At 38.3% G+C, this 25,475-nt stretch overlaps 2 protein-coding genes across 2 annotated transcripts; both read right to left on the reverse strand.

Annotated features, from left to right (window-relative positions):
• Positions 1-944: 944 nt before the first annotated feature.
• Positions 945-10,072, reverse strand: LOC103028209 (galectin-3-binding protein A). The gene is made up of 6 exons (XM_007241952.4): positions 9,979-10,072; positions 9,746-9,837; positions 6,835-7,041; positions 6,609-6,740; positions 4,643-4,910; positions 945-2,923 (listed from the first exon to the last, which is right to left on the reverse strand). Exons 2-6 carry the CDS (start codon positions 9,825-9,827, stop codon positions 1,888-1,890), a joined length of 1,725 nt encoding a protein of 574 aa, XP_007242014.3. The 5' UTR covers positions 9,828-9,837; positions 9,979-10,072; the 3' UTR covers positions 945-1,887.
• A 9,233-nt stretch (positions 10,073-19,305) lies between these two features.
• On the reverse strand, positions 19,306-24,918 carry LOC103029149 (tetraspanin-10). Its single transcript, XM_022671433.2, has 3 exons — positions 24,759-24,918; positions 23,400-24,016; positions 19,306-21,979 (listed from the first exon to the last, which is right to left on the reverse strand). The coding sequence occupies exons 1-3, from the start codon at positions 24,849-24,851 to the stop codon at positions 21,652-21,654; spliced, it is 1,038 nt and encodes a 345-aa protein (XP_022527154.2). The 5' UTR covers positions 24,852-24,918; the 3' UTR covers positions 19,306-21,651.
• Between the last annotated feature and the right edge of the window lie 557 nt (positions 24,919-25,475).

Consider the following 25,475-nt stretch of genomic DNA (forward strand, 5'->3'; position numbering starts at 1 on the left):
TAATGTGTTACGGTAACAGGACTGAGTGAAACGCGGTGACACAGGGACACAACTAAAATGTGTATTTTAACTTAAATATTATGGCTTTATTAGGAAAAAACTGTTAATCCCTGTTAATACTGCATTATTTTTTCCATAAATTAACTTATAATATATTTATATTGCCTAATACTATTGTATATTAAATAAGTGACCAATCAAATGACTTAACATCTCAAACAATCAATCAAACTAAAATAAGTTTACTAAAATAAGCCACGCCCCCTGCACTGACATCTTCTAGGCAAAAGCACAACCAGATAGGAAATCGATCATAACTGATAATTATTAATCATTATTGATATTTTTGTTAGATTAAGGGTTTATATGATTATTATGGTGAATTGTTTTAGTTTAAATTGGTTTGCCGTACATGAGGCCAGTGATACAAATCGTAACTCAGTTTTTATAAGCAGAAACTCTATTTTCTCTATTTCTCTGAAACATTTACTAGTAATAATATCAGATCTACAGATCTATAAATCCATTATGACTAATCTAATGCATATCAAATGCACATATTCTTAATGTACATTTTACCATTGATTTACATGGAGTTTCACTTGTGTTCATCTATAATGATTGTAATTTTTAAAATCAAATTTTATTTTTCAGGTGTAAAAAAACACTTTATCAGTATAGTTTTTAGTTCTGAGTTAAAACTGTTTTTTGTCCAGATGGTGATGAACTAAATATTAGTAACAGTGGGATATATTTTATGGTTAAATCTGGTTAAATTCCCTCCACAAGTAAAGGCTTTATGTTTATCTTTAAGTAAAGGAGTTTAATCTGATAGAAGATAATGTGATGATGCTATTCAGCTCATAGGATTTTATAAATAAACTGATTTCTTGTAAATTTGACACATTTACTCTGCTGGAAAAAACACACAAACATTCAGAATGTCAAAAACTATATTTTTATTGTTTTATCATCTTTAAACATTGTACAAAAATGTTATCTTTTTTTGTAATAGAAAAATCAGTAGTATGTTATCTAAATTGCAGTTTGTTAATAGTTTAAAAAAGCAAGAAAAATATATATTTATTTAGCATATTCAGTTCAGGTAATGGTGAAATAAAAGAGACAAGTTAAATGAGAATCTGTGAAAAGTAGCGACATTTCAGACAAATGTCTCCATTTCGGCAAATCTCTAATAAACACACATAAATCAGCTTAGCACACATAAATCATTTAGTAATGGACAATCTTGCTCTTTCTTTTTCTGGTGTGGTCCTGATGAGTGCCAGTTTCATCACTTAAAGGAGAACTCTGGTGTAAAATGTACTTTTGTTGTAGTAAAACATGATAAAAAGTTCATATCTTTGTTGAATAGCTCACCTCCATTCTCCCACAGCGTTCAGAAATCCAGTAATCTTGTGCTTTTTATTCAGTATTTCGGGGCATATTTTGCCCCAATAAACCTCATAGCCTATGCAGAGTCTATATATATTTAAGTCTATGTTATTATCAGTACAGGAATGGCGGCGCTCAGAGCTGAAGCTAGCGGTATATGATGTAATCAGTGGTGTTTAATAAGCTTTTTGTGCACTTTTTGAGTTCTAAATGACTCGTTTAAATGTCAGGACTCTCCTCTCAGATTCTAGTAAGGAGGTGTGGAGCTACTTTGAGCTGGATAACGGTGTAAAAACGGCGTAAGAACTTTTTATTATGTTTTACTACAACAAAAATCCATTTTACACCAGAGTTCTCCTTTAAAAGAGAAACATGTTCTGATCTCCACATAGCTTAGCACACATAAAGCACACATTTGGTTATGGGAATCTCTTGCACTTCCTTTTCTGGTGCGGTCCTGATGAGTGCCAGTTTCATCACTTAAGGATGCTTTCAGATGAACTCCGGACGCACCACGAAGGTGTAGAAGTAGTTATCAGGGCAGGGGTTGGGTAGACTCATGGTGCCGTTGCTGGGAATGGCTGCCTTGTCGTTTTTGAAGTCTTGGACGTGAAAGACGGTGTTCTCAGTCTTGCAGGTGAGAATTAGCTTGTTGCTGAAGCGAATGGTACTTTGGTAGGAGCGGTCGTAGGTAATGAGCCTGGCCATTGGTAGAGATTCACAGGTGAAGCCTTGGTTGGAGCATTCCCAGCTGTAGAGGAGAACCTGCGCCTGCCACTGGAGGATCTTCTGATTGTAGAGAACACTGTTGTGGGCTGGAGTGGAGAACGATCCCTGCCTTTCGGGATTGGAGTAGTAGTTGTGGCGATACTGGTTGTACATGTTGTTTCGTGTGGAAGTGGAATTGAGGACCAGACTCCAGTTGCTGGAGGTGTAGATTCTGGGCAGGTAACTGTCGGAGTCGTTGAAATGCTTCCTGATCTTTGAGAACGGAAGGCTGTTGAACTGGAAGGCTCTCAAAATGGCGCTACTGAAGTACTCTTCGTTGCTCTGGTACAAAGACGAGGTGAACTGGAAGTCGTAGAGCTTTTCCACTGGGATCATGCAGAAGCGGATCTGATTCAGGAGGCTGATTAGGCGTTTGGGTGAGGTCACGTCCGTCCTCTGCTCCAGCCAGTTCTCCAGAGTCTCCAGAAGAAACGCCTCGTCCTCCACCACCAGGTCCGAGCGAGACAGCAGAGCTTCCATCATGTGTACGGTGATGGTCTTCCAGGCTGGAGAGCTGACGAACGACTCGAAGTTCCAGGACAGGTACTGCAGGACGTTCTCCTGCAGCAGCAGGTCTTCGGTGCGGATGCCGTACTCGTACAGGGACACCTGAGTGCGGAAGGTCTTGTCCTGAGGAAGCAGCAGAGTGAAGACCTTGCCGACTTCCTCCAGAAGATGCTCCATCCCAAACATGTAGGATAACTGGTGCTGGCACTGGGCTGAAGCCAGGGTGACGTCCAGCTTACGTGTGTAGAAATACCTGCAATAAAAAAAAAATTAAATACGAAAAATAAAATGCAGTACTGTTATATGCAATACAGTGGTTGCAAGTTTTCAGTTTTAACTCAAATAAACCCAGATAAACCCAAATAAACCCAAAATAAATAAATCCTCTACAGATATTTCTACAGATATAATTAATCTCCACCTAATTTAACCCCTTATTTGCATTATTCGCAAATCCTAACTTACCAGCAGTGTAGTGCTGGGCGATATGGGAAAAAAATCACATATCACGATATGGATTTTTTTTTATATGACGATATATATAACGATATATATTCCATGATATACCACATTTGAGCATGTTTTCAGTTATTCTTTGAAAAATATGACAAAATAATATCATTGCTTACTTTTTTTCCAACTTTATTTTTTAAAAGTGACATTAAACCAAACTTTTACAAATGAGAATTACTACCTTTTAGTTCAGCAATATATATGTATCAAAACAGATGAGGTAGATATAGTACCTATTTTTTTTTAATTATACAGGTATTTAAATTGAGTCAAAATAAAATCAAAATCAAAATAAACTCAATTAACATTTTTTTTTTAAAGTGTCCGTCAAATAACGTAAAGCAGCGTCATGTCGCAAGTTTACTTTATTATTATTTCCGTATATAAACCGAGTTTATGTGTTTAAAGTGACCACAGCAATACATTTCATCGTAGCCTACTTTATATATTTGCATGAATAATTGATGAAATTACTGTAGAAACGATAGAGACGATAAAAGGTAAGTAGCATTTATCGTGTCTCTCGCACAGCACTACATCAGTGTGTAGTCTTGCCCATCAAGGCTTCCTTCCATTGGGGTGTTTTATATTGTATTTTATATAATGGTTGTTTGCCTAGTCATGGTGTTGTAGGCTATAAGAGCAAGTTACCGTCTTCTGTAGTGTTAACACTAAAGAAGGTCGAGCTACAGTATATAATCCCTGGAAAAGAGTTGAAATCAATTTCTCTGGAAGTTAATTCAACACTTGCCTTTTTTTAGCTGTGCCTTCTGTAAAAATATTGAAGAGCGAATAATTAATAATTAATACTGAGCAATGGCTAATTTAGTTCAATCCTATTGAAGTGTTTCCTCTAACAGTAGGATTGTTTTAGGCAGCGGCAGCAGAATTACTGACTACATCAGTGTGTAGTCTTACCCACCAGGGCTCCCTTCCATTGGGTATTTTATAATAATTTAAATAATAGTCAACGTGTTGTAGGCTATAAGAGCAAGTTACCATCATCTGTAGTGTACAATGTGTGGTGTAAAGTGTTTTATTAGTACTGTATTAGGAACCAAAAACACAAGCTCACCTTTCCTGATTAATAATTCAATAATAAATAGTCATAACAATTGATCAATCTGTTTCTAATTTATGTTTTAAGTCTTTTCAGTGTTCAGTTGTGTAACCATTTAGGGAGTTCATGAATTGAACATTGAAATGTTGCCTCTAACTCTAGGATTGTTTTAAGCAGCGACAGCAGAAATCCCAGCAAATTACATGTTTAAGTTCATTTTTACGCTCTATTCACTTCACTAAAATAAAAGATAAAGTAAATAAAGAGATATAGCCTCACTTATCACGCTCTGTATCGCAATAACTATGCTAAAATGATATATTGAGCAGCCCTGCTTCATATAAAGGATGATTCTAATGACTGAACACTCCTGGTCTGAGCTTTCAGAGGGATCTTTACCTGAAGAAGCTGTAGACGTGATGATGGCAGGTCTGGCTGATGTCTACAGAGATGTTTCTGGTGGATTCTGAGATGTTTAGCTGGGGGTAAAGAGAGAGGATCACTCTGTGGACGCAGAATGTTTTCCCATGACTTTGATCATCACTGGAATCAACGACCAGAACGTCGACATCGCAGTTTTCCGCCTGATCGAAGAGGGAACCGAGATCTTCAGAGAGTCCGATGCTGTGGTCCAGTGAAAACTTCTGATCATCGTCCACACTACTGCCTGAAAACAGATGAGAAAGTCATTCTAAAAATTCACATGAAGATGATTTTGTACTTTTTACCAATTTTCTCGCCACAATTTAGCTTTATTCAATTCCCTCTCCCCTTTATTAGAACTAGTAATGTTCCCATCATTACTCCTCCTCTGATACATGTGAAGTCAGACTCCGCCTCTTTTTCAACTGCCACCAATCACTGGGCAGCATCACAGTTTGCTCGGAGGAAAGCGCCGAATCCCCAGCACTAAAACATCAGCCAACAGACGCCTGTACTGACCAGCATCACAATGAGAGTGATGAGGGGAGAGAGAGCACCATCTACTGTACTCTCTCTCTCTCTTAGACTCCGGCTGCTGATGGAGAAACAGCATGATCTACTGTACTCTCTCTCTCTCTCTCTCTCAGACTCCGGCTGCTGATGGAGAAACAGCATGATCTACTGTACTCTCTCTCTCTCTCTCTCTCAGACTCCGGCTGCTGATGTAGAAACAACATGATCTACTGTACTCTCTCTCTCTCTCTCTCTCTCTCTCTCTCTCAGACTCCGGCTGCTGATGGAGAAACAGCATGACCTTCTGTACTCTCTCTCTCTCTCTCTCTCAGACTCCGGCTGCTGATGTAGAAACAACATGATCTACTGTACTCTCTCTCTCTCTCTCTCTCAGACTCCGGCTGCTGATGTAGAAACAACATGATCTACTGTACTCTCTCTCTCTCTCTCTCTCTCTCTCTCTCTCGAACTTCAACTGCTGATGGAGAAACAACATGATCTACTGTACTCTCTCTCTCTCTCTCTCTCTCTCTCTCAAACTCCGGCTGCTGATGGAGAAACAACATGATCTACTGTACTCTCTCTCTCTCTCTCTCTCTCTCTCTCTCTCTCTCTCAGACTCCGGCTGCTGATGGAGAAGCAGCATGATCTACTGTACTCTCTCTCTCTCTCTCTCTCTCTCTCTCTCTCTCTCTCTCTCTCTCTCTCTCTCTCAGACTCTGGCTGCTGATGGAGAAGCAGCATGATCTACTGTACTCTCTCTCTCTCTCTCTCTCTCTCTCTCTCTCAGACTCCGGCTGCTGATGGAGAAGCAGCATGATCTACTGTACTCTCTCTCTCTCTCTCTCTCTCTCTCTCTCTCTCAGACTCCGGCTGCTGATGGAGAAGCAGCAGCATGACCTACTGTACTCTCTCTCTCTCTCTCTCTCTCTCTCTCTCTCTCTCTCTCTCTCTCTCAGACTCCGGCTGCTGATGGAGAAGCAGCATGATCTACTGTACTATTTTTGATGGCTATTCACTGTATACCTGTAACTCTACCTCTTCACTACTTTAATTTAACTGATGGTTTCAAACACTTTAAGAGACAAGAAATTCAAGCAATTAACTCTTGATGAGTTCAGCACAGCTGTTAACTGAAAGCCTGAATTCCAGGAGACTCTACCTCATAAAACGGACTGAGAAAATCCAGCAGAGATGTTCAAAACTAGAGGAGCTACTTCAAAGAATCTAAAAAATGTAAAACATATTCATGCACTGAACTTAAGGCGTGTCCAAACGTGTTTACCCACAGCTCATAGCAAAGTGCAGCATTCTTTAGCTTCCATGAGACATGCCAAAAGTAATGGGACACTATACTAGTCCCTGCTGTGTGATTTTAGTATACTATTGTACAGTATATTATAATATATATTATTATATAACAGCTCACCGCTCTCACAGATCACTCCTGCATCCTCTTTGTGGGAACAGTCGGTTATACCCCACCCTTTAAAGCGACAACTGGCCAATGAGCTTTCAGATCCTGTGCAGGTTACATCATCCAGCCAGATTGGTCCAGAACCTGAATATATATTAACATAAATATACGTTTTTAAACATTTTTACACTAAAACAAATAAAATTTAATTAATTTATTAATATTCATTAAAGCGTACCTTCCCCATTGACTCCGCCCACGGAGGCGGAGACAGCGCCAGGGAACCCCAGCTGGCGACACACCACCTGAGCCTGGGCCATCTCCCAATTATCATCACACACCGTGCCCCACTGCCCGCTGTGGTACACCTCCACCCGGCCCGCGGTGGGCACGCTCCCCACCAGCCTGACTCCGCCCTCCTGCGGCGCCCCCTTCCGCTGGACGCCTGCAGATTTACATAATACACTTTATTTTACAAAAAAAAAACAATTATTTAATTCAATTAGCTACAGAAATACAATGGAGTTTCTATAAAAATGCAAAAACAATGTGAACACACTGTGAATAAAAAAATTAAATGATAAAAAAACAGATTTTCCAGCATCAAGTGTGCAAGAAAATTTCAACTGGCAACCCTGATACAAACAATGCCAATGCCAATGTTTTTAAAGAAACAATTTGCAACTTGCAACCATGCAGCTGGAAAATAACAGTTTTTCTGGCAACCCTGCTAAATAACCATTAAAAAAAACAGATGTTTTCTGGCAACCCTGCTAAATAACCATTAAAAAACAGATGTTTTCTGGCAACCCTGTTAAATAACCATTAAAAAAACAGATGTTTTCTGGCAACCCTGCTAAATAACCATTAAAAATAATTAGACATTTTCTGGCAACCCTGCTAAATAACCATTTTAACAAACATGTTTTGGCAACCCAGCTAAATAACCATTACTAAAAAATAGTTTTTTTGTCAACCCTACTAAATAACCAATTATTTTCTTTTGTCTACCCAACTAAATAACCATTAAAAATATAATTTAATGGGCAACCCTACTAAATAACCACAAAAAAAAACTTGGTAACACTTCCTATGAAGCCTGTATTCATAATGCATTATGAGTGTATTTATAATGCGTTATATGACATACATAATGCCTTATAATGACTGTAATAAGCTTGTATAATAACTCATAAGCGCTTACAATGACATTCATAACACATTATAAGCTACAAGTATAAGGATTTATAAAGCCAGGGTTTATAATGCCTTATAATGTCTGTTCATAAGAACGTTGAACATACTAATGTTGTAATGCACTATAACACATATATGGTATATTCTAGTATCACAAGTTATAATGCATTATAATGTGCATCTTTAATTTTTAAATTAAAGTACATAACACATTATAAAGCATTATATACAGTCATTACAGGCTTTAAGTGAAGTGAGTTTTTGTATATGCCTTTTACATGTAAATTTTACTATGCCTTAATGTAATGCCTCATAGATCATTATAAGTGCTCTTTACTGGCTTTAAGTGAAGTGTGTTTTGGTAATGCTATTATACTGAAATGTATTGAGAGAAATAGAAACACAATTGTTCTGTGTACAACTATGTACAGTGTGATTTGATCTTGATAAATATATGAGGAAATCCTTGCTTAATCTTTTACAAAATACGTTGCAATTGCTTAACTACAATAAATTATGTTTTTGAATCGTTTGTTTTTGAATGAGTTGTATGTCTTGTTTGTGAATCCATTCTGTGAATCTATGTGCGTTTCTCACTTCACTTAAAGCCAGTAAAGAGCACCTATAATGCTTTGAAAGTTTTTTTTTTAATTCAAGCGAATATTCTTTAAGTATAATAGCATTACCAAAACACACTTCACTTAAAGCCAGTAAAGAGCACTTATAATGCTCTATGAGGCATTACATTAAGGCATAGTAAAATTTACATGTAAAAGGCATATAAAAAACTCACTTCACTTAAAGCCTGTAATGACTGTATATAATGCTTTATAATGTGTTATGTACTTTAATTTAAAAATGCACATTATAATGCATTATAACTTGTAATACTAGAATATACCATATATGTGTTATAGTGCATTACAACATTAGTATGTTCAACGTTCTTATGAACAGACATTATAAGGCATTATAAACCCTGGCTTTATAAATCCTTATACTTGTAGCTTATAATGTGTTATGAATGTCATTGTAAGCGCTTATGAGTTATTATACAAGCTTATTACAGTCATTATAAGGCATTATGTATGTCATATAACGCATTATAAATACACTCATAATGCATTATGAATACAGGCTTCATAGGAAGTGTTACCAAAAACTTTTCTGGCAACCATGCTAAATAAGCATTAAAAGGTTTTTTTTTTCTGACAACTCTGCTAAATAACCATTTTTAAAAATTGACATTTTCTGGCAACCCTGCATAATAACCATTTTAAAAAAACATTAGACAGTTTCTGGCAATCGTGCTAAATACTGGCAACTTCTATTTCTGCTAAGTAACCATAAAAAAAAAAAAACATTTTTTGGCAACCCTGCTGCCAGAAAACGTCGTTTGTTCAAATATTTTCTGGCAACCCCGAATCTGCAAAGTATAATGTACAAATATTTTTTTATATTTTATTAAACAGTGTGACAGAAAATTACATTTTTTTTGCATTCATTTTTTCTGCATAACAACAATAACGTTGCAACATTTTTAACAAAGTATACTTTTATTTTACATTTAATTTTGTAGTTCAATTTGAGAGATAAAAGCAGAAGCTGTAAGAGGAAGTAGTCGGGCTGGTTTGAGCACGTTCTTAGTTCTGCAGACAAAAACAGCCCCAAAAACCAGCGACGCCTGTTTGCATTTCTCAAACACAGAACAGCAGTAAAATAAAAGTAAATTAATACATTAAAAGTAAAAGGTGAGATTTACTTATACTCATACTTATAACATTATTATTAATTAGAACAATAAATAGTAATAATAATTGATAAAAGTTATATGTATTTTTTTCTGCAAGCAGATAGATGCAAACTTGCAAAACATCACTTAATCACTTCTTAAATAATGGAATTACTGCATATGCAACACACACACATATAGAACAGCGCAATATACTGACCAAATATACTCCAGCTCTGTGCAGAGACCTGGAGAAACAGAAGAGGCCAAACGATGGCAAATAAAGATCTGCACCGCGTCATCTTTCCAAATCTGCAACAAAAATGATCAAATAATACAATTAATAATAAAAAAGGGAATTAAGACATATTGCAACTAATTTCAATATAAAATACAGAATAAACTTTAGCATAAATGTGCTAAATCATTCCAGAGAAGCAGATTGAATCTTACCTCTGCAGCACGAAACAGATAAAAATCACAGCCTCTACCTCTCTTATATGGAACCTCCAGCAGCCTATCAGAGCGCAGAGCTGCCTGAGTTTCATTTCATGAGAAAACATGAAGTGGGAACCTGAAACTCAAGTTCAGACAAAGCAGCAGACCCGTGATTACACAACACTGCATCCTACATATACTATATACTGCAGAGTTTATACCGCCAATAATCTGCTCATCCCGGGAAAAGGAAACTGAAGGAGCTAAAAATTAACATGCATTACTCTGTAGGTAGAATAGAGTATAGATACTAAAGTTTAATAAAATACTTCTGTAGAAGTTGAAGAATCAACTAAAGCTTTTTTTTTTACTTTAAGTATAAGTGTTTAAAAAGTACTGGTTTCAAAACTACTTATAAAGTATAAAAGTTATAAAAGTTCTAAAAGCTATAATAACTATAATGTTAAAATATTAAAATGTTCATGTTAATAATATAATTTGGGATTTTGCACTCGGCTGTTCCCTGTTTCAGCTGCATATATGCTGATAGTAAATGAATGTATTTTAGTAGAATGTAAATATATTAAAGAAGTTTAGTTGGACTAAAGTTTATAGTAACTCTTTATATAGAAACTCATACACATACCTCATAAACAGAATGTTGGACAAAATATATACCAAATATTTATACTTTATTGTTTATTTAGTTGCGGTATTATATTCTTAACTTAATATTTTAAATCTCATTGTTTTGTCATATTGCCAAGAATATTGTTCCATAGTATCATACCCTAAAATATCGTAATATTATTTTAGAGCGCCGAAAAATATGTGTAAAAATTAGGACATGACTTGAAAACTCTAGAGGGCACTTTGTGTCTGTATTGCCTTTTTAAAGGGCACTTTGTATCTTGGTGCCACTGTAAAGGTCACTTTACAATTTTGGCCACTGTAGAAAACACTGTGTCTACTTTTTATATCATTCGAGGGGGCACTTTTTCACTTTTTAGCCATCCCTGATAGTACTTTGTCTCTTTTTGACACTATGGAGGACACTTTGTCTCTTTTAAGGCTTTAGGTTACTTTGTTGCTTTTTGCCACTCTAGAGGGTACCTTGTCTTTGTCATTCTAGAGAGTACTTTGTCTTTTTTTGACACTATAGAGGACACTTTGTCTCTTTTTTGCCACTCTAGAGGGCACTTTGTCTCTTTTTTGCCACTCTAGAGGGCACTTTGTATCTTTTTTGCCACTCTAGAGGGCACTTTGTATCTTTTTTGCCACTCTAGAGGGCACTTTGTATCTTTTTCATGCCATTGTAGAGGACACTTTTTTTATTTTTTTTTCTACTTTATCCACTAGATTCACTCTTTCCTGACATTCGAGAGGGCCCTTTTGTACCACTCTATACCACTTTTTTGCCACTCTAGAGGGCACCTTGTCTTTTTATTGCCACTCTAGATGGCAATTTGTCATTATTCTCAGTAACGCTGGGCTGATAAAGTTCCCGTAATCTGTTATCATAACAAATTACACCATCCCAACGTCCTCATACCGCACCTTCTGTACGAGTGCTGCGCTGCGGTGGGTTATCTGTAATAAAAGTAAAGGAATGACGCTGTAGATTTTGTTAGGAAGTCGTGGGCACAGTGTGGGAACAGCTCGGTCTGATTCTTTCTGTAAACTGAGAGTTTAAGGGAAAGACTGGATGAAATAAGAAGAGCTCTCTGGAAGAGTTCTCCTGAAGGAAGTTAGGAGTGTTTATACAGGAAGGACAGAGGACAGCTGGAGTAGATCAAACTCTGTCAGCAGGGCTGATACTGACTCCTCCCAACAGCTCGACTCGGGACTGGAAGAGTACGAGCCTCGAGGAGTACCTGTAGTCCTGCAGTCCTGTAGTCCTGACTCAAAACCGGGGAAAATAGGGTATAAAGGCCTTGTTCCAGAGAGGACGTTCACAAATCCACATATACAGTCATCTGTAAAAATTAGGACACCTCTTAAAAACTCTAGAGGGCACTTTGTCTCTTTTTTGCCAATCTGGAGGGTACTTTGTGTCTTTGTGCCACGGTAGAGGGCACTTCATTAATTTTTGGCCACTGTAGAAAACACTATGTCTATTTTTTATGTTATTCGAGGGGCACTTTGTCACTTTTTACCATCCTTGAGTGTACTTTGTCTCTTTTTTTGCCACTCTAGAGGGCACTTTGTCTTTTTTCCCATCCTTGAGAGAACTTTGTCCCTTTTTGGCACTCTATAGGTTAGTTTGTCTCTTTTTGTTATTCTAGAGGTAACTTTGTCTCTTTTTGGCACTCTAGAACACACTTTGTATTTTTTTGCCATTCTAGAGGGCACTTCAACACTTTTTTTCTCTTTTCTCATGTCTTTCTGAAGGAAACGCAGGATGGTTGCGCAGCTAAAATGTCTCTGCTTAGCAATGCCATAGCAACCACCACGGATACCATAGCAACGTCTTAGCAACCACCACAGATACCATAGCAACACCTTAGCAACCACCTACCAACTGCTTAACAACACCTTAGCAACCACCTCATACACCATAGCAAGTGCCTAGCAACATCATAGCAACCACCATAGCGAACGGTGGGAGCCAACTGTAGTGAGTAGTTCTCTTCTTGTCATTGGAGCCCTTTTATCCCACTCAAGAGGGGACTTTGTGTCGTTTTTGTCACTCCAGGGGGTACTTTGTCTCTTTTTTGATACTTTAAAGGGCACTTTTAAAGCATTTTTCAATCATGGGGCACCATGATTTGATTGTAAATAGTGATACCCAACCTTCGTCCTGTGAATCTCAGGCAAAGGTAAAGACATGGCACAGAGGGCTGGAAACCTGAGAACTCTTATTATGGTTTTTAATGAGAAAAACATCAGGTTGTAAAAATATATCCGCTATATCACAATACATTTGCATTGACTTTATTATTAGCCATCGACTTTCCAGCAAATCTGGTCACCAATCACTGGATGTGGCAAATTTCTTGTGAGCATGTCTCTTCTCATAAACTGGCAGAGTGTACAAACTTTTACACGAGGCCACGTGTAGAATTTACTATTCTTACAGTGTTTAGAAATTCTGTGGTGACTGCCAGTGACTGTTCCTTACTTACGAAACAGATGACTCTGGTACTTTGTGGCTGTATTGCCCCTCTGGAGGGTAATTTATTCATTTTTGGCCGCTGTAGAAAACGTTATGTCTCTTTGTCTCTTTTTAAGCCATTCTAGATGCACTTTGTTTCTTTTTATGCCATTTTAAAGCACACTTTGTCTTTCTTAGGCCATTCTACTTTGTCTCTTTTTTTGGCACTCTAGAGTGCACTTTGTTTTTTTTATGCCATTCTAGAGGACATTATATCTCTTTTTATGAACTTTGTCTCTTTTTTGGCATTCTAGATGGTACTTTGTGTCTTTTTAGCACTCTAGAGTGCACTTTGTTTTTTTATGCCATTCTAGAGGACATTATGTCTCTTTTTATGCACTTTGTCTCTTTTTTTGGCATTCTAGATAGTACTTTGTTTCTTTTGGGAACTCTAGAGTGCACTTTGGGTTTTTTATGCCATTCTAGAGGGCAATGTTCTTTTTTATGCCATTAAAAATTACTCTTTTTCTCTTTTAATGCCATTTTAGAGGATTGTATAATTATATGCACTATAGAGATAAATTTGCCTTGACTTTGCCTTGAATTATAAACCAGCAACTTGGCAGCGAATCTGCTCACCAAACTCACTGGATGTGGCAAAGTTCATCTGTTCTTGGCTCTTCTTAAAAACTCTGTTATTCTGAAGTCTGTTGGCAGAGAGTACAAACTTTTACATGAGGTCACGTGTAGAATTGACTATTCTTACAGTGTTTATAAATTCTGTGGTTGAAGCTTTACAGCTGTTTCTGAAGGGACTGTTCTTTATTTACTGTACAGACGACTCTGAGACTGGAAACGTGTATCCTGAGTTTATTTAAAGGTAAAATAAACTGTTTCTACAGGCCGACTCTACAGCACTGCAGTGGAGAAGCTGCTCTCCACCCAGAGGAAGAAGATTTACATCACTGTCTTTTATTCTGTTTGAGCTGAAATGTTCCTACACTGAGGAAATGGCTCCATCTAATGGTAAATATCCATCAGACGAGCACTAGTCAAATATAAAATACAGTTTACACTGAGAGAAAGAATGATACTGTGGATTTATATCAATTAAATGTGGAAAATGGATTAAAACAGAGAAACAAATATATTTGTATATTGATTTATTTGCCCATACAATTGTGTGTGGACTGTGGAATTAACAGATTGTGAAGTAAATTATGCAATTAGAACATTTATCATATTGAGGACCAATTCTGCTATAATGCTGTCATGCTGAACAGACACATACCAAACAGATAGCAAACACACAGTTTATTAATAAAGGGTTAGATTTACAGGAGTAGTTAGGGACAGGCAGGGTCAGTTACAATATGGCAGCAAATATAAACAACATACCAGAGCGTAGTCAGGTGAAACAGGGTCATAAACGGTAAACCCAGAAAAGAGAGGGTTAATAGAAAAGACTAATCAAATATACAAAAATTGTTGGCAATGGAATAAACAATAGAGAGGGCAATTTGGAAAAAAAAAACAAATCTGTAACAAAAGGCAATAAACAAAGGACATGCATTATAAAAGAGCTAGATATCTAGATTTAATACTCGGCGAGGGAACAGAGCAAACTGAGGGGTATTTACACTAAACAGGCCAGGTGGAAACAATCAGTAACTGGGGGAGCGGGAGCGCAGTAGCATCATGTGTTCAGCAAGAAAGAGTCAAGAAAGTCCGTTGTGAGTGCATGCTGGGAGTTGAAGTCTTTGTTGTGTAGTTCATAGTTCAGAGCAGGCAGACTGACTGACAGCAGGCAAATCAGGTACAGGTAAATCATGCAGAAATAAGTAAATTGAGGAATATATAAACGCAGAAATGAAAGGAATTAAATATAAAACATAAATATAAAGCTACTGCAGTTGTTTTATTTATTTATTAAATATTGCCAAAACACACTAAATCAAAAATCTAAAACTTCCCCTTTATTTTTTTTTAAAAAAAGCATGAAAATTTGAATTATTACCTCATTTAAATGTTAATTTAATGATGTTTAATTCATTACTGATGTTTAATATGTAGCACATCGTTACTGTCAACCAGTTTTTTTACAGCTGCGAATATTGGAGGTTTCATACACTGACATGCCAAAAGTCATGGGATACTGCACTTTTGGCATGTGAGTGTTTATGTGGATATTTGATGCGCAGTGTTGCGTACAGTATTAAACATGCTCTAAACAAGCTCTATATATCTATACTGATTAATTCTGTATCTGTATATGGTTGTTAAATAAATTCAGATACAGAAGTTTAACTCTCCTCATGTGAGAGGGATCTGCAGGGCTGTTAGCAGAGTGGTACATATGGTATTCCTTCAGGGTTGTTAGCGCTTTTACTGCCCGTCACTCAGTGCAGATTACGTCTCTGGAGGCATGAAATAAGAAACATGAATCCTCTGCAGATCCGAAGACCATCAAACACCAAACACTTATACCAAATAAATCAATATAAAACCTGTCTCACTCCCCTGTAGACCTGTATCACTACAGCCCTGTGCTGTAGAGAGTCATTACCTGCTCACAGGTGTGTATTACAGCAGATAGATAGAGGTAATAACTCTACAAACACCTATTTATTTTTATTCCACAAGTGGAAATCAGATTGCTTTGACTGCAATGCATTCCTTGTAAAAAGGAATTATAGCATTAAAAGTAGGTAAAGTATATTATACTATACTAAAAGTGCATTTTCAATTTAATATGCTTTATTAAAATACACATTAAATATACTTTGTCTGTATTTTCATAAAATGTATTTTTAAGAAAACTATGTCATGTAAAAAAATATATATTTTTATAGAAAATATATGTATTGGAATTAAATACTGTTAAAAGTGCACTTTAGTGTAGTGTTTTTTTCCAGCGGCATCAAGGTGTACACAATATGTGCATCAATATGTAAAGTAGTACATTTACTACATACAGTATACTTCAAGTGTATTAAAAATTATGTTTAAAAAAACACATACTTAAAACTACTTAAGTTCACAGAAGTTATACAAAAAAACAGTCAAAAGCACAACCTAATGCTTTTATGTGGTATTTAAATAAAGCTTAATAGCAATTGAAATATACTTGCCATAATTTTTACCATAATATTATATTTAGTATGTGTTTAAGTATGTATTCATTTTAATGTTGGGAAAATCACTAGAATGTGATCAGTGTCCTCAGTCTTCCAGTAACAGGACTGAGTGCCAGTAACAGAAATGAGTTCCAGTAACAGGACTGAGTGCCAGTAACAGAAATAAGTTCCAGTAACAGGAGTGAGTGCCAGTAACAGAAATGAGTTCCAGTAACAGGACTGAGTGCCAGTAACAGAAATAAGTTCCAGTAACAGGAGTGAGTGCCAGTAACAGAAATGAGTTCCAGTAACAGGACTGAGTGCCAGTAACAGAAATAAGTTCCAGTAACAGGACTGAATGCCAGTAACAGAAATGAGTCCCAGTAACAGGACTGAATGCCAGTAACAGAAATGAGTTCCAGTAACAGGACTGAGTGCCAGTAACAGAAATGAGTTCTAGTAACAGGATTGAGTGCCAGTAACAGGAGTGAGTGCCAGTAACAGAAATGAGTTCTAGTAACAGGAGTGAGTGCCAGTAACAGGAGTGAGTGCCAGTAACAGAAATGAGTTCCAGTAACAGGAGTGAGTTCCAGTAACAGGAGTGAGTTTCAGTAACAGGAGTGAATTCCAGTAACAGGAGTGAGTTCCAGTAACAGGAGTGAGTTTCAGTAACAGGAGTGAGTTCCAGTAACAGAAATGAGTTCCAGTAACAGGTGTGAGTTAAAATCATGTTAATCTGAGCTAAAGGCTAAAGCTGCTGTTTCCATGTGGGTCAGCCAGACGTCTTCCTGTAGCAGTTTTTAACTCGAGTTTCTAAGAGTCTTTATTTGAAGGTGTAGAAACAGTACTCACCGCTCTCTGACTTCATCTGTAATTTCTCTAAAGAACAGAAAGAACTTTTACTTTTAATAGTTTTAACAGAGTTCTCTGTGTTTCTGGTCTTTTTCTAGTTGATGAAAGTGTGAATGTGCTGTGTGTAACTTTGGTAATTCTCATTTTTTAAAAATCTATTTCTGAAGTTTAGTTTATTTCCACAAAACACAAAGTATGAGTGCAATTTACATGTATGGAAGTATTCAGTTACAATAGTTGAGAACAATTTATCATTTATATTCTTATAATATAATATAATATCTTCTTCTAGTGTACAGTACAGTCTAGTAGCCAAACTCAGTTTCCTAAGGCAGTTGTTGGAGTTGGAGTTTGGCCCAGTTAACAGGCCTTAATGTGTTTCTGCACTGAGGGGGGGGGGGGGGTAAACATGGTGGTCGTGGTGTGATGCTCCGCCCACCACAACTCCCAACAGCACTGGAACCCCACCAAGAGTCTATTTCCACTCCTATCTTCCTCCTGCCTGGTTTAAACAGCAGCAGATCTTCTGAATATATCTACACTGATGGGCGTGGTGTTCTGGAAATGAGGTGTGTTCAGGTACATTTCTGGAGTTTTATCTTGTTTATCTTGGTAACAGAAAACACAGGAGCTCCACTGACTGAATACAACCTAGACAGACGCCAACAGTCAGACGTTCATCGCTATCTCGGTAACACAGGAGCTGTGCCGAGCCGAGCGTACACCCCCACTTATTACACACACATGAACACACAGCAGCACAAACCCAACTTTTACATCAACAATAAACAGAATAGTAAATAAAATAACATTGCTGTTCCCGTAAATGAGCTGCTGGAGCTCCTTCACAGCGTCAACCAGCAGCTCAGTTTCCTCTGCTGAGAAGAGTTTGTTGAACACGTCCAGGTAGCTGCACCGTTAAAATAGCAATCCACCAAAGTCAGAGCTCACCTGATTCTACTCTTAAAGAGAATGATAAGCAAGAGACAGATGCTCTGATTGGTTTATTATTTCATGTTACGCCCAAAATTATTATCAACCACACCCATGATAAATTAAGAAAATTAGTACATGACTTTTGCATTACGTTCTGAGATGCCAAAGGCTTGTGTACTTTTCCCGTCCCCCTAAATCAAGCTATAGATCACTAAAATAGGGTCAGTAGTGAGTTTCAAATATGTCAAAAAGTGAAAAACTGTGGGGCAGTGGGGCACCAGAAGCAGGATATAGAAACACCGAGCTGAAGTAATCAGCATCGCTCTACTTGGCTGCTGAAACACTGAGAATTAAAAACGTGATCCTGAAATCCTGAAAACCTTTTAAAAAGATTATAATACACAGTCCACACAGCTCCAGCCCATAATCACTATAATACCCTGCCCTGAAGTGTGACTCACTGGTGAACACCACATGACTCTCTTGTGTTTCTGCAGTCATGGTGCCTCCAGACCTGCTGACTTATAAAAGTCATGAATTCCCAAGTTTTTCTCAGGATGTTGCTCTCAGACTGCTGAAAAACTGAGTTGTAAAAACCCGTGATGACCTCAGGCAATGTTCTCGTCCTGACACCAGCCTCTGGGAGTCTCCCACGTGACCCAACTACCAGCGTGAGAAGTCTTAGGTAAATTTTTAGCATATAAAGACATTATTTATGAATTCCAAATAAAAAAATATCTAGATAGTGTGGAATTACTGCAGAATTTTTTACATTTACTTTGGCTTTTACATCAGTTTTGAAAGTATGAACCCAAGATATTCAGTTTTATCTGATTCACTTAATTAAATTTATTAGAAACATGCATTTCCTGAAGGAAACGGTAGTTGCTATGTTGTACCTAAGTGGTTGCTAAGGTGCTGCTAGGTGGTTGCTAAGATGTTGCTATGGTAGTTGCCATGATGTTGCTATGGTAGTTGCCATGATGTTTCTAAGCAGTTGCTAGATAGTTGCTTAGGCATTGCTAGGTATCCATGGTGGTTGCTATGATGTTGGTAAGCAGTTCCTAGGTGGTTGCTAAGGTGTTGCTAGGTGATTTCTAAGGTCTTTCTATGGTATGCATGGTGGTTGCTATATCGTTGCAAAGCAGTTGCTATGAGGTTGCTAAGGCGTTGCTAGGTAGTTGCTAAGGCATTGTTGTCTGTATGTTGTCTGTGGTGGTTGCTATGGTGTTCCTAAGCAGTTTTTAGGTCATCGCTTGAGGGCATTGCTATGGTGGCCGTGGTGGTTGCTATGGGTATATCGGTTTTGAACTTATGAACCCAAGATATTTCATGTTTTTTCTGCTCAACTTAATTTCCTTTTTTAATAAACATCCATTCCTGCATTTCAGACCCAAAACACAATCCAAAAATCCTTTACTGCATAATAATGTGTGCAGCATGTTGTTTAGCATTGTCTTGTTGAATGAAACATGCATGCATGTCCCTGGGAAAGGTGTTGAGATGTGATCTTTAAGGCAGCATATGTTGTTGTAAGATATTTAAGATGTTCTTTTCTGTGTTAATACTACAGCACTGATGTAATCCCGTATCATGACAGAACCGGGCTCTTGGATTTGTTGCTGAGAACAGTCTGGATGGTTCTGTTCGTCTTTGGTCCGAAGCTCACAGTGATCAGGAATATTCCAATCAGGAATACTGATTGGTTGATGGTCAATCTCCAAAACTGAACCCCATTTAAACCTGTTACATTCCTGGAAAACCATTGGAATAGAATCAAGAGGAAGACGGATGGTCAAAAGCCATCAGACAAAACTGAACTCCTTGAATTTTTCTGCAGGAGTGTAAGCGTAAGGTCATCCAAAAGCAGCATGTAAGACTTGGAGGAGAACATGATGCCAAGACATGAACAGAATTAAAGCTGTGATTAAAAATCAGGGTTATTCCACCAAATATCAATTTCTGTACCGTATTTTTCACACTATAAGGTGCACTGGATTATAAGCCGGATTTTATGTGACACTAGTAACTAGTAGTAGTATCCAAGTTTTCCGTCTGAATAGTTAGTGAAGCTATGCTATGTTAAATAAACAAAACTGTCATTCTTAAAAACACATTTCAGACATGTTAATCCACACAGATTTGTTTCCTTTGGGGGAATAAAACGCTTCTATTTAGTAACAGTAAGCTTAGATTCACAGATTTTCAGTAAAGCTGGAGCATTAGCATTGGGGCCTAACTCCTAGTGCCAAGCAGCTAAGCACTGTTAGTGGGTAATGCTAATGCTGCTCCAGCAGTGCTAGCCAGGGTTAGCAGCAGGCTATAGGATGATAATAGTCAGCTAGTGCTTGAAAGAGCGGTTAAGAGCTTGCGCTTTGCACGATTGGTAACTAATAATATAAACAGACCTGTAAAGTTAAGCTAAATGAAGTAAATAAAAATGTAATTCTTAAAAAAAAACATAATTTTAAAGTTAAAAGAGCGCTGGATGTTAATCTACACAGATTTCTCTCCTGAAAACTGTTTATTTGTAAAGCGCTTCCATTTATTTACAGTAAGCTTAGATTCCCGAATTCCTCCAACACTAAGCGTGGAACAATAGCATTAGTGGCTAACTGCTAGAGCAGGGGTGTCCAAACTACGGCCCGCGGGCCATTTGCGGCCCGTTTCCTTTTTTGGAGCGGCCCACGAGGTATTTTAGAAATAGAATGAAAGTTGTCCCGCTGATAAGCAGGTTTTTATAATGTGAGATTCAAAGTTTGAACGCTAGGTGTCAGAAACGGGCCAAAGAGTGTAAAAGTGGAGAGAGTGCACATTTCTAGCACAGAAAAACGGGCCAAAGAGTCTAAAAGCTGAGAGGGTGTGCATTTCTTGCGAAAAAAAAAAAAAAACGGGCCAAAGAGTCTAAAAGCCTATAGAGTGCGCATTTCTAGCGCAGAAAAACGGGCCAAAGAGTCTAAAAGTTGCCGTAATTAAGGAGTTTAATATTAAGAGACATCATGAAATTAAACATCAATTTGAAAAAAGCTTAATTTACACAACACTCTCAAAGATAAAGATAGTAAGTCAAGTAAAATGGTGTGTAAATTAAAGTAATCAGGAAAATGTATTATTTAAAGTGGTATATTTCATTATTTGTTTTATTATAGAGTCTGTGGCCCGTGACTTCAAATATATTTCTCCTTGTGGCCCCCAACAAAAAAAGTTTGAACACCCCTGTGCTAGAGGTTAGCAGCTAATATCGCCCGTCAGCCCTAAACTAAGGAACCCTGAATGTTCCGGTAAGCCAGGGTGCTATCAGCTAGCTGTTTTAACATGGTAAACATGCAGAGTACAGTCCAGTATACTCACCTTTGAACGGAGAAAGAGCTAGCGCTTTGTGCGTTTAGCAGCTAATGCTAATACTACTGGAGAAATAAACTGAAACTCCTGTATAACTCTGTACTTCAGCTAGGTGGCTTTACTGCTCCTTAGTACCTGACTGATAGAATTCATACATAAGGTGATTTTTGGGAAAATGAAAGTATTTTAAATGCTCCTTATAGTGCGAAAAATACGGTAATTTTTTTATTTTATGTAGCACCATAAGACCAGAAGGCAGGTCTATCTACACACAGTATAGTACAGATATTAATACGGTAGGTCACCTCGCAGCTCGCAGTGTTTATATCAGTGATACTGTACGTATCATCAGGTTCTCACAAGTCCTTGACGAGCTTGAGCTCTGTTCCACTGGATCCTGTCCAGCAGGCGTGTGGTTATAACCAGCGTGATGATCTGAACCCCCAGTAGAACGACCACCACGGTGCTGATGAGTCCGGAGTGCTGCTGGATCCAGCGCGAAATGCTGCCCAGACACCCGCCCAGAAATATCACGCTCTGAGCCGAGAACTCGTCCAGCTGCAGAGCTCCAAACCCACACTGAGAGTTCCACACCGTCCCGTTCTCCAGAGGATCCACACAGCAGGACGCAGGAACACTGCAGGACTGCACTCCCGGAGCCGAGCAGTTAAAGTAGCTGTAACACAGAGAGAGAGAGAGAGAGAGAGAGAACGAGTTACAGTACAGGATTTATATTATATTTATCTATTAGCTACACTGTAGCTTTATCTATCTCAGGAGCTCAACAAAAGGTCGCCCAAAAGCAGTGTGTAAGATTGGTGGAGGAGAGCGTGCCACATCAGGGTTATTTCACCAAATATTGGTTTCTGAACTCTTAAAACATTAGCATTGTTGTTTCTAAATGAATACAAAGGTGTTATTTGTTGATATTGCTGAATGTACTGTAGCTCCATAAGACAACATAAATGTATATTACATTTATCTATTAGCTACACTGTACCTTTATCTATCTGAGGAGCTGAGCATAAATTTGCCCAAAAGCAGCGTGTAAGACAGGTGGAGGAGAGCATGATGCCAAATTAGGGTTATTTAACCAAATATTGTTTTTTTAACTTCTAGAACATTAGTTATGTTGTTTCTAAATGAATATAAAGGTATAATTAGCTGACTTTGCATGCATGTAGCACCATAAGACCAGAAAAATTGATATTCTATCTATCTATAAGCTACACTGTACCTGTAGCTACACACTGTTAAAAAAAGTAAAGTGTAATAATAAGTGCTATTGTAGGTTGTATTAACGAACCAAAACCAATGTTTTTTAGGATTAATATTTACTATACATTACTTTATTGTTTACTTTAGATGTGTTTCTCTCTTAATACAGACTACTTTTTATTTTAAACAGCTAATTTATTTCATGTACCCAGCTATCAAATATACTTCTTTTTAAAAAAAGCTAAACTGCTGATAATGTGCAGTTTAAACTGATATATTAGCCAGATAATATACTGCTATGCTGTCTCTGCTGCTCCATGCTGTTTACACACTGAGTGTGGTATGTGCAGTGTTCACTGCTCACAGCTGTGTGTCTCTGTTTACTAAATCTGAAAAACCGCTAGCTGATATCACCTTGGCTTACCGGAACACTCAGGGTTCCTTAGTGAAGCACTGACGGACGATATTAGCCGCTAACCTCTAGCAGTTAGCCACTAATGCTAATGCGCCAGGCTTAGTGCCGGAGAAATTTGGGAATCTAAGCTTACTGTAAATAAATGGAAGTGCTTTACGAATAAAAAAAAAAAAAATTAGGAGAGACATCTGTGTAGATTAACATCCATCTTTTTTAAGAATTACAGTTTTGTTTACTTAGCTTATCATAGCTTTACATGTGTCGCCACCCAGAGAGTTAGGAAAACTTAGAAGGAACTTTAGAATTTAGAAGGAAAACATGGCGACACCCCTGTTTACACTACTACTTCACTAGTAGTACATAGTTCACTAGTTCATCGCCTTATAGTCTGAGAAATACGGTGTACAGTATGAAGCAGTAGGCTTGGGTAATTGGGTAATTGGTTAATTGATGGTTTCCTCACCTGTTGATCTGCCAGTCCCGGTAGTTGTCGGCGCCGCAGCACTGCAGGCCGGTCTGGATCTCGTCGGTGATGAACCTCATGTCCAGGTCGTCCTGGTAGCGCACCATGGCGGTCAGCATTCCCGTACGCAGGAAGTCGGCGATACGGCCCTGCAGACCGTACGCCACGATGGCCGCCAGAACCTGCGCCGCCACCAGCGCCAGCAGAACCACGGAGAAGATCCGGAGCAGGCAGTAGTTCTCCCGCACGGCGCCGACGCAGCCGGTCACGCAGAGCAGCGTCAGAACCAGACCCAGGAACACGAACAGCAGCATGGGGTCCGTACCCAGACTCCCCAGCTTCTCCTGGGAGAAGGACTCCTTACTGAGGAGCCCCCAGAGCCCGAGCCCCAGCACGGCCAGACCCAGCGCCGTGAACAGCAGGTTACTGGAGAACAGGACGTACTTCAGCAGGTAATCCGTCAGCCTGGAGGTCCTGCTGCTCCGCGGGCTCAGGAACGTCCTGCTGCTGCTTCCGTATTCACGGCTGGAGGCGCTGGAGTCCGTCTTGCTCTCGGAGCTGTCGTCCGTACCCGCGTACCCGGGTGCAGAAGAGGGGTGACGCACCTGAGGGTCTTCCTTAATATTGGGAAAACGCTAAAGTAGTTAAAGTAGTTTACATAGTAATTTAGTAATTAGCAGACTCTAATTCATAACTAGGGTATCGTTATTGCAAACATACCCTGAAATAATGTGACATTATTTTATATACAGTACTGTGCAAAAGTTTTAGGCGACAAATCAAATGACACTAATACATTTATCTCAGCAATATGAGTGTTTTTATCTGAAAAAAGCACCACATATGATTTTAACAGATGCAAAAAAACATAAATACAGTAAAACGTAAGAAGGAATTCTCATTTTTAACTATAAGTATGTTGTAAGTATCCTGTGAGCCGAGCTCCTGGATGCTCCCCAGCCAGTATGTGTATATTACATTATGTTCAGTTCCGCCAGCAGCTCACCTGATTTACCACATTTACCAGTAATTTACCACCAAACCAGGTGTTGATTAATATGATGAGAACTAGAAAAAAACTCTATTAATCTCTATTAGATGAGGAGAAGAGATTATGAGATGTTGTTTTAAGGAAAACCTAAAGCTTTTTGTAAAATTGCTGTTTGTATTTATTGTAATGCTGTAATGTGTTTTACTGAGATAATAAACACTTATTGCTCAGATAAGAAGCTTTTTCTTTACTGAAATTCCAACAGGTGCCTAAAACTTTTGCACGATACTGTATATTGATGTATAAAGTAGTAAGAGAGGATGTATGATGGTATAAAGTGGTAGATATGTTACTGGTAGAGGTGTTACCTTTGGTACGAGGGGTCTGGTCTCTTCATCCTGGATATTATTCCCTCGTTTCCAGAAAAAGGGGAACCTCCTCAAAACCGAAGAGCGGCTCATCTCATACTGCTGCCCCTGACTTACTGCGCCAACGGTCAGTGCCAACGGTCAGTGCCAGCTCGGGCGGTCAGTGCCAGCAGTCAGTGCAGGAGTCCGGTAGAGTCCGGTAGCAGAATGGGATCAGAGCCGACCCCCTGCCCGCGGTGGGGTGTGAGGGTGGAGCTGTGGGGGGGGGGGGCATTCCTGCATCATGTGAGAGTCACAGTGCTGGGATTAGGCCAGGAGTGTATGGTGTGTGTGTGTGTGTGTGTGTGTGTGTGAGGGGGGGTGTTATGAATGATCTGGGTGCCCTAAGGCTGAAACTTGGCTCTTTTTTGGCTTCTATAGAGGTACCACTTTTTAAAAAAAGACTATCTTTATAAAGGCATTAAAAATGGTTTATAAATAGTTTATTAATGGTTATGAATTAGGTTGGAAATAATTTAAAACCTATTAATAAGCAGTTTATAAATATATGACAATACATAAATAGAAATGGCAACAGTGATCTGAAAATGTGCAAAATAGTGATTCTACACTTATTTCTACTGTCAAACCTCAGATCTTTCTACATACTGATCTTACTTTGTGTTTTCCATCAGTCAGCATTAAATCTGTCATATTAATATATATATATATATATAT

This window comes from Astyanax mexicanus, chromosome 19 (assembly GCF_023375975.1).
Source record: "Astyanax mexicanus isolate ESR-SI-001 chromosome 19, AstMex3_surface, whole genome shotgun sequence".
Classification (NCBI taxonomy): domain Eukaryota; kingdom Metazoa; phylum Chordata; class Actinopteri; order Characiformes; family Acestrorhamphidae; genus Astyanax; species Astyanax mexicanus.

Coding starts and splice junctions, on each gene's coding strand:
- LOC103028209 (XM_007241952.4), bottom strand. CDS start 9,827: ATGACGCGGTGCAGATCTTTATTTGCCATCGTTTGGCCTCTTCTGTTT. Junction 7,042..9,745: donor ACAGAGCTGGAGTATATTTG/GTCAGTATATTG, acceptor GTAAATCTGCAG/GCGTCCAGCGGAAGGGGGCG. Junction 4,911..6,608: donor AGGAGTGATCTGTGAGAGCG/GTGAGCTGTTAT, acceptor ATCTGTTTTCAG/GCAGTAGTGTGGACGATGAT.
- LOC103029149 (XM_022671433.2), bottom strand. CDS start 24,851: ATGAGCCGCTCTTCGGTTTTGAGGAGGTTCCCCTTTTTCTGGAAACGA. Junction 24,017..24,758: donor CCAGACCCCTCGTACCAAAG/GTAACACCTCTA, acceptor CCCAATATTAAG/GAAGACCCTCAGGTGCGTCA. Junction 21,980..23,399: donor CGGGACTGGCAGATCAACAG/GTGAGGAAACCA, acceptor TCTGTGTTACAG/CTACTTTAACTGCTCGGCTC.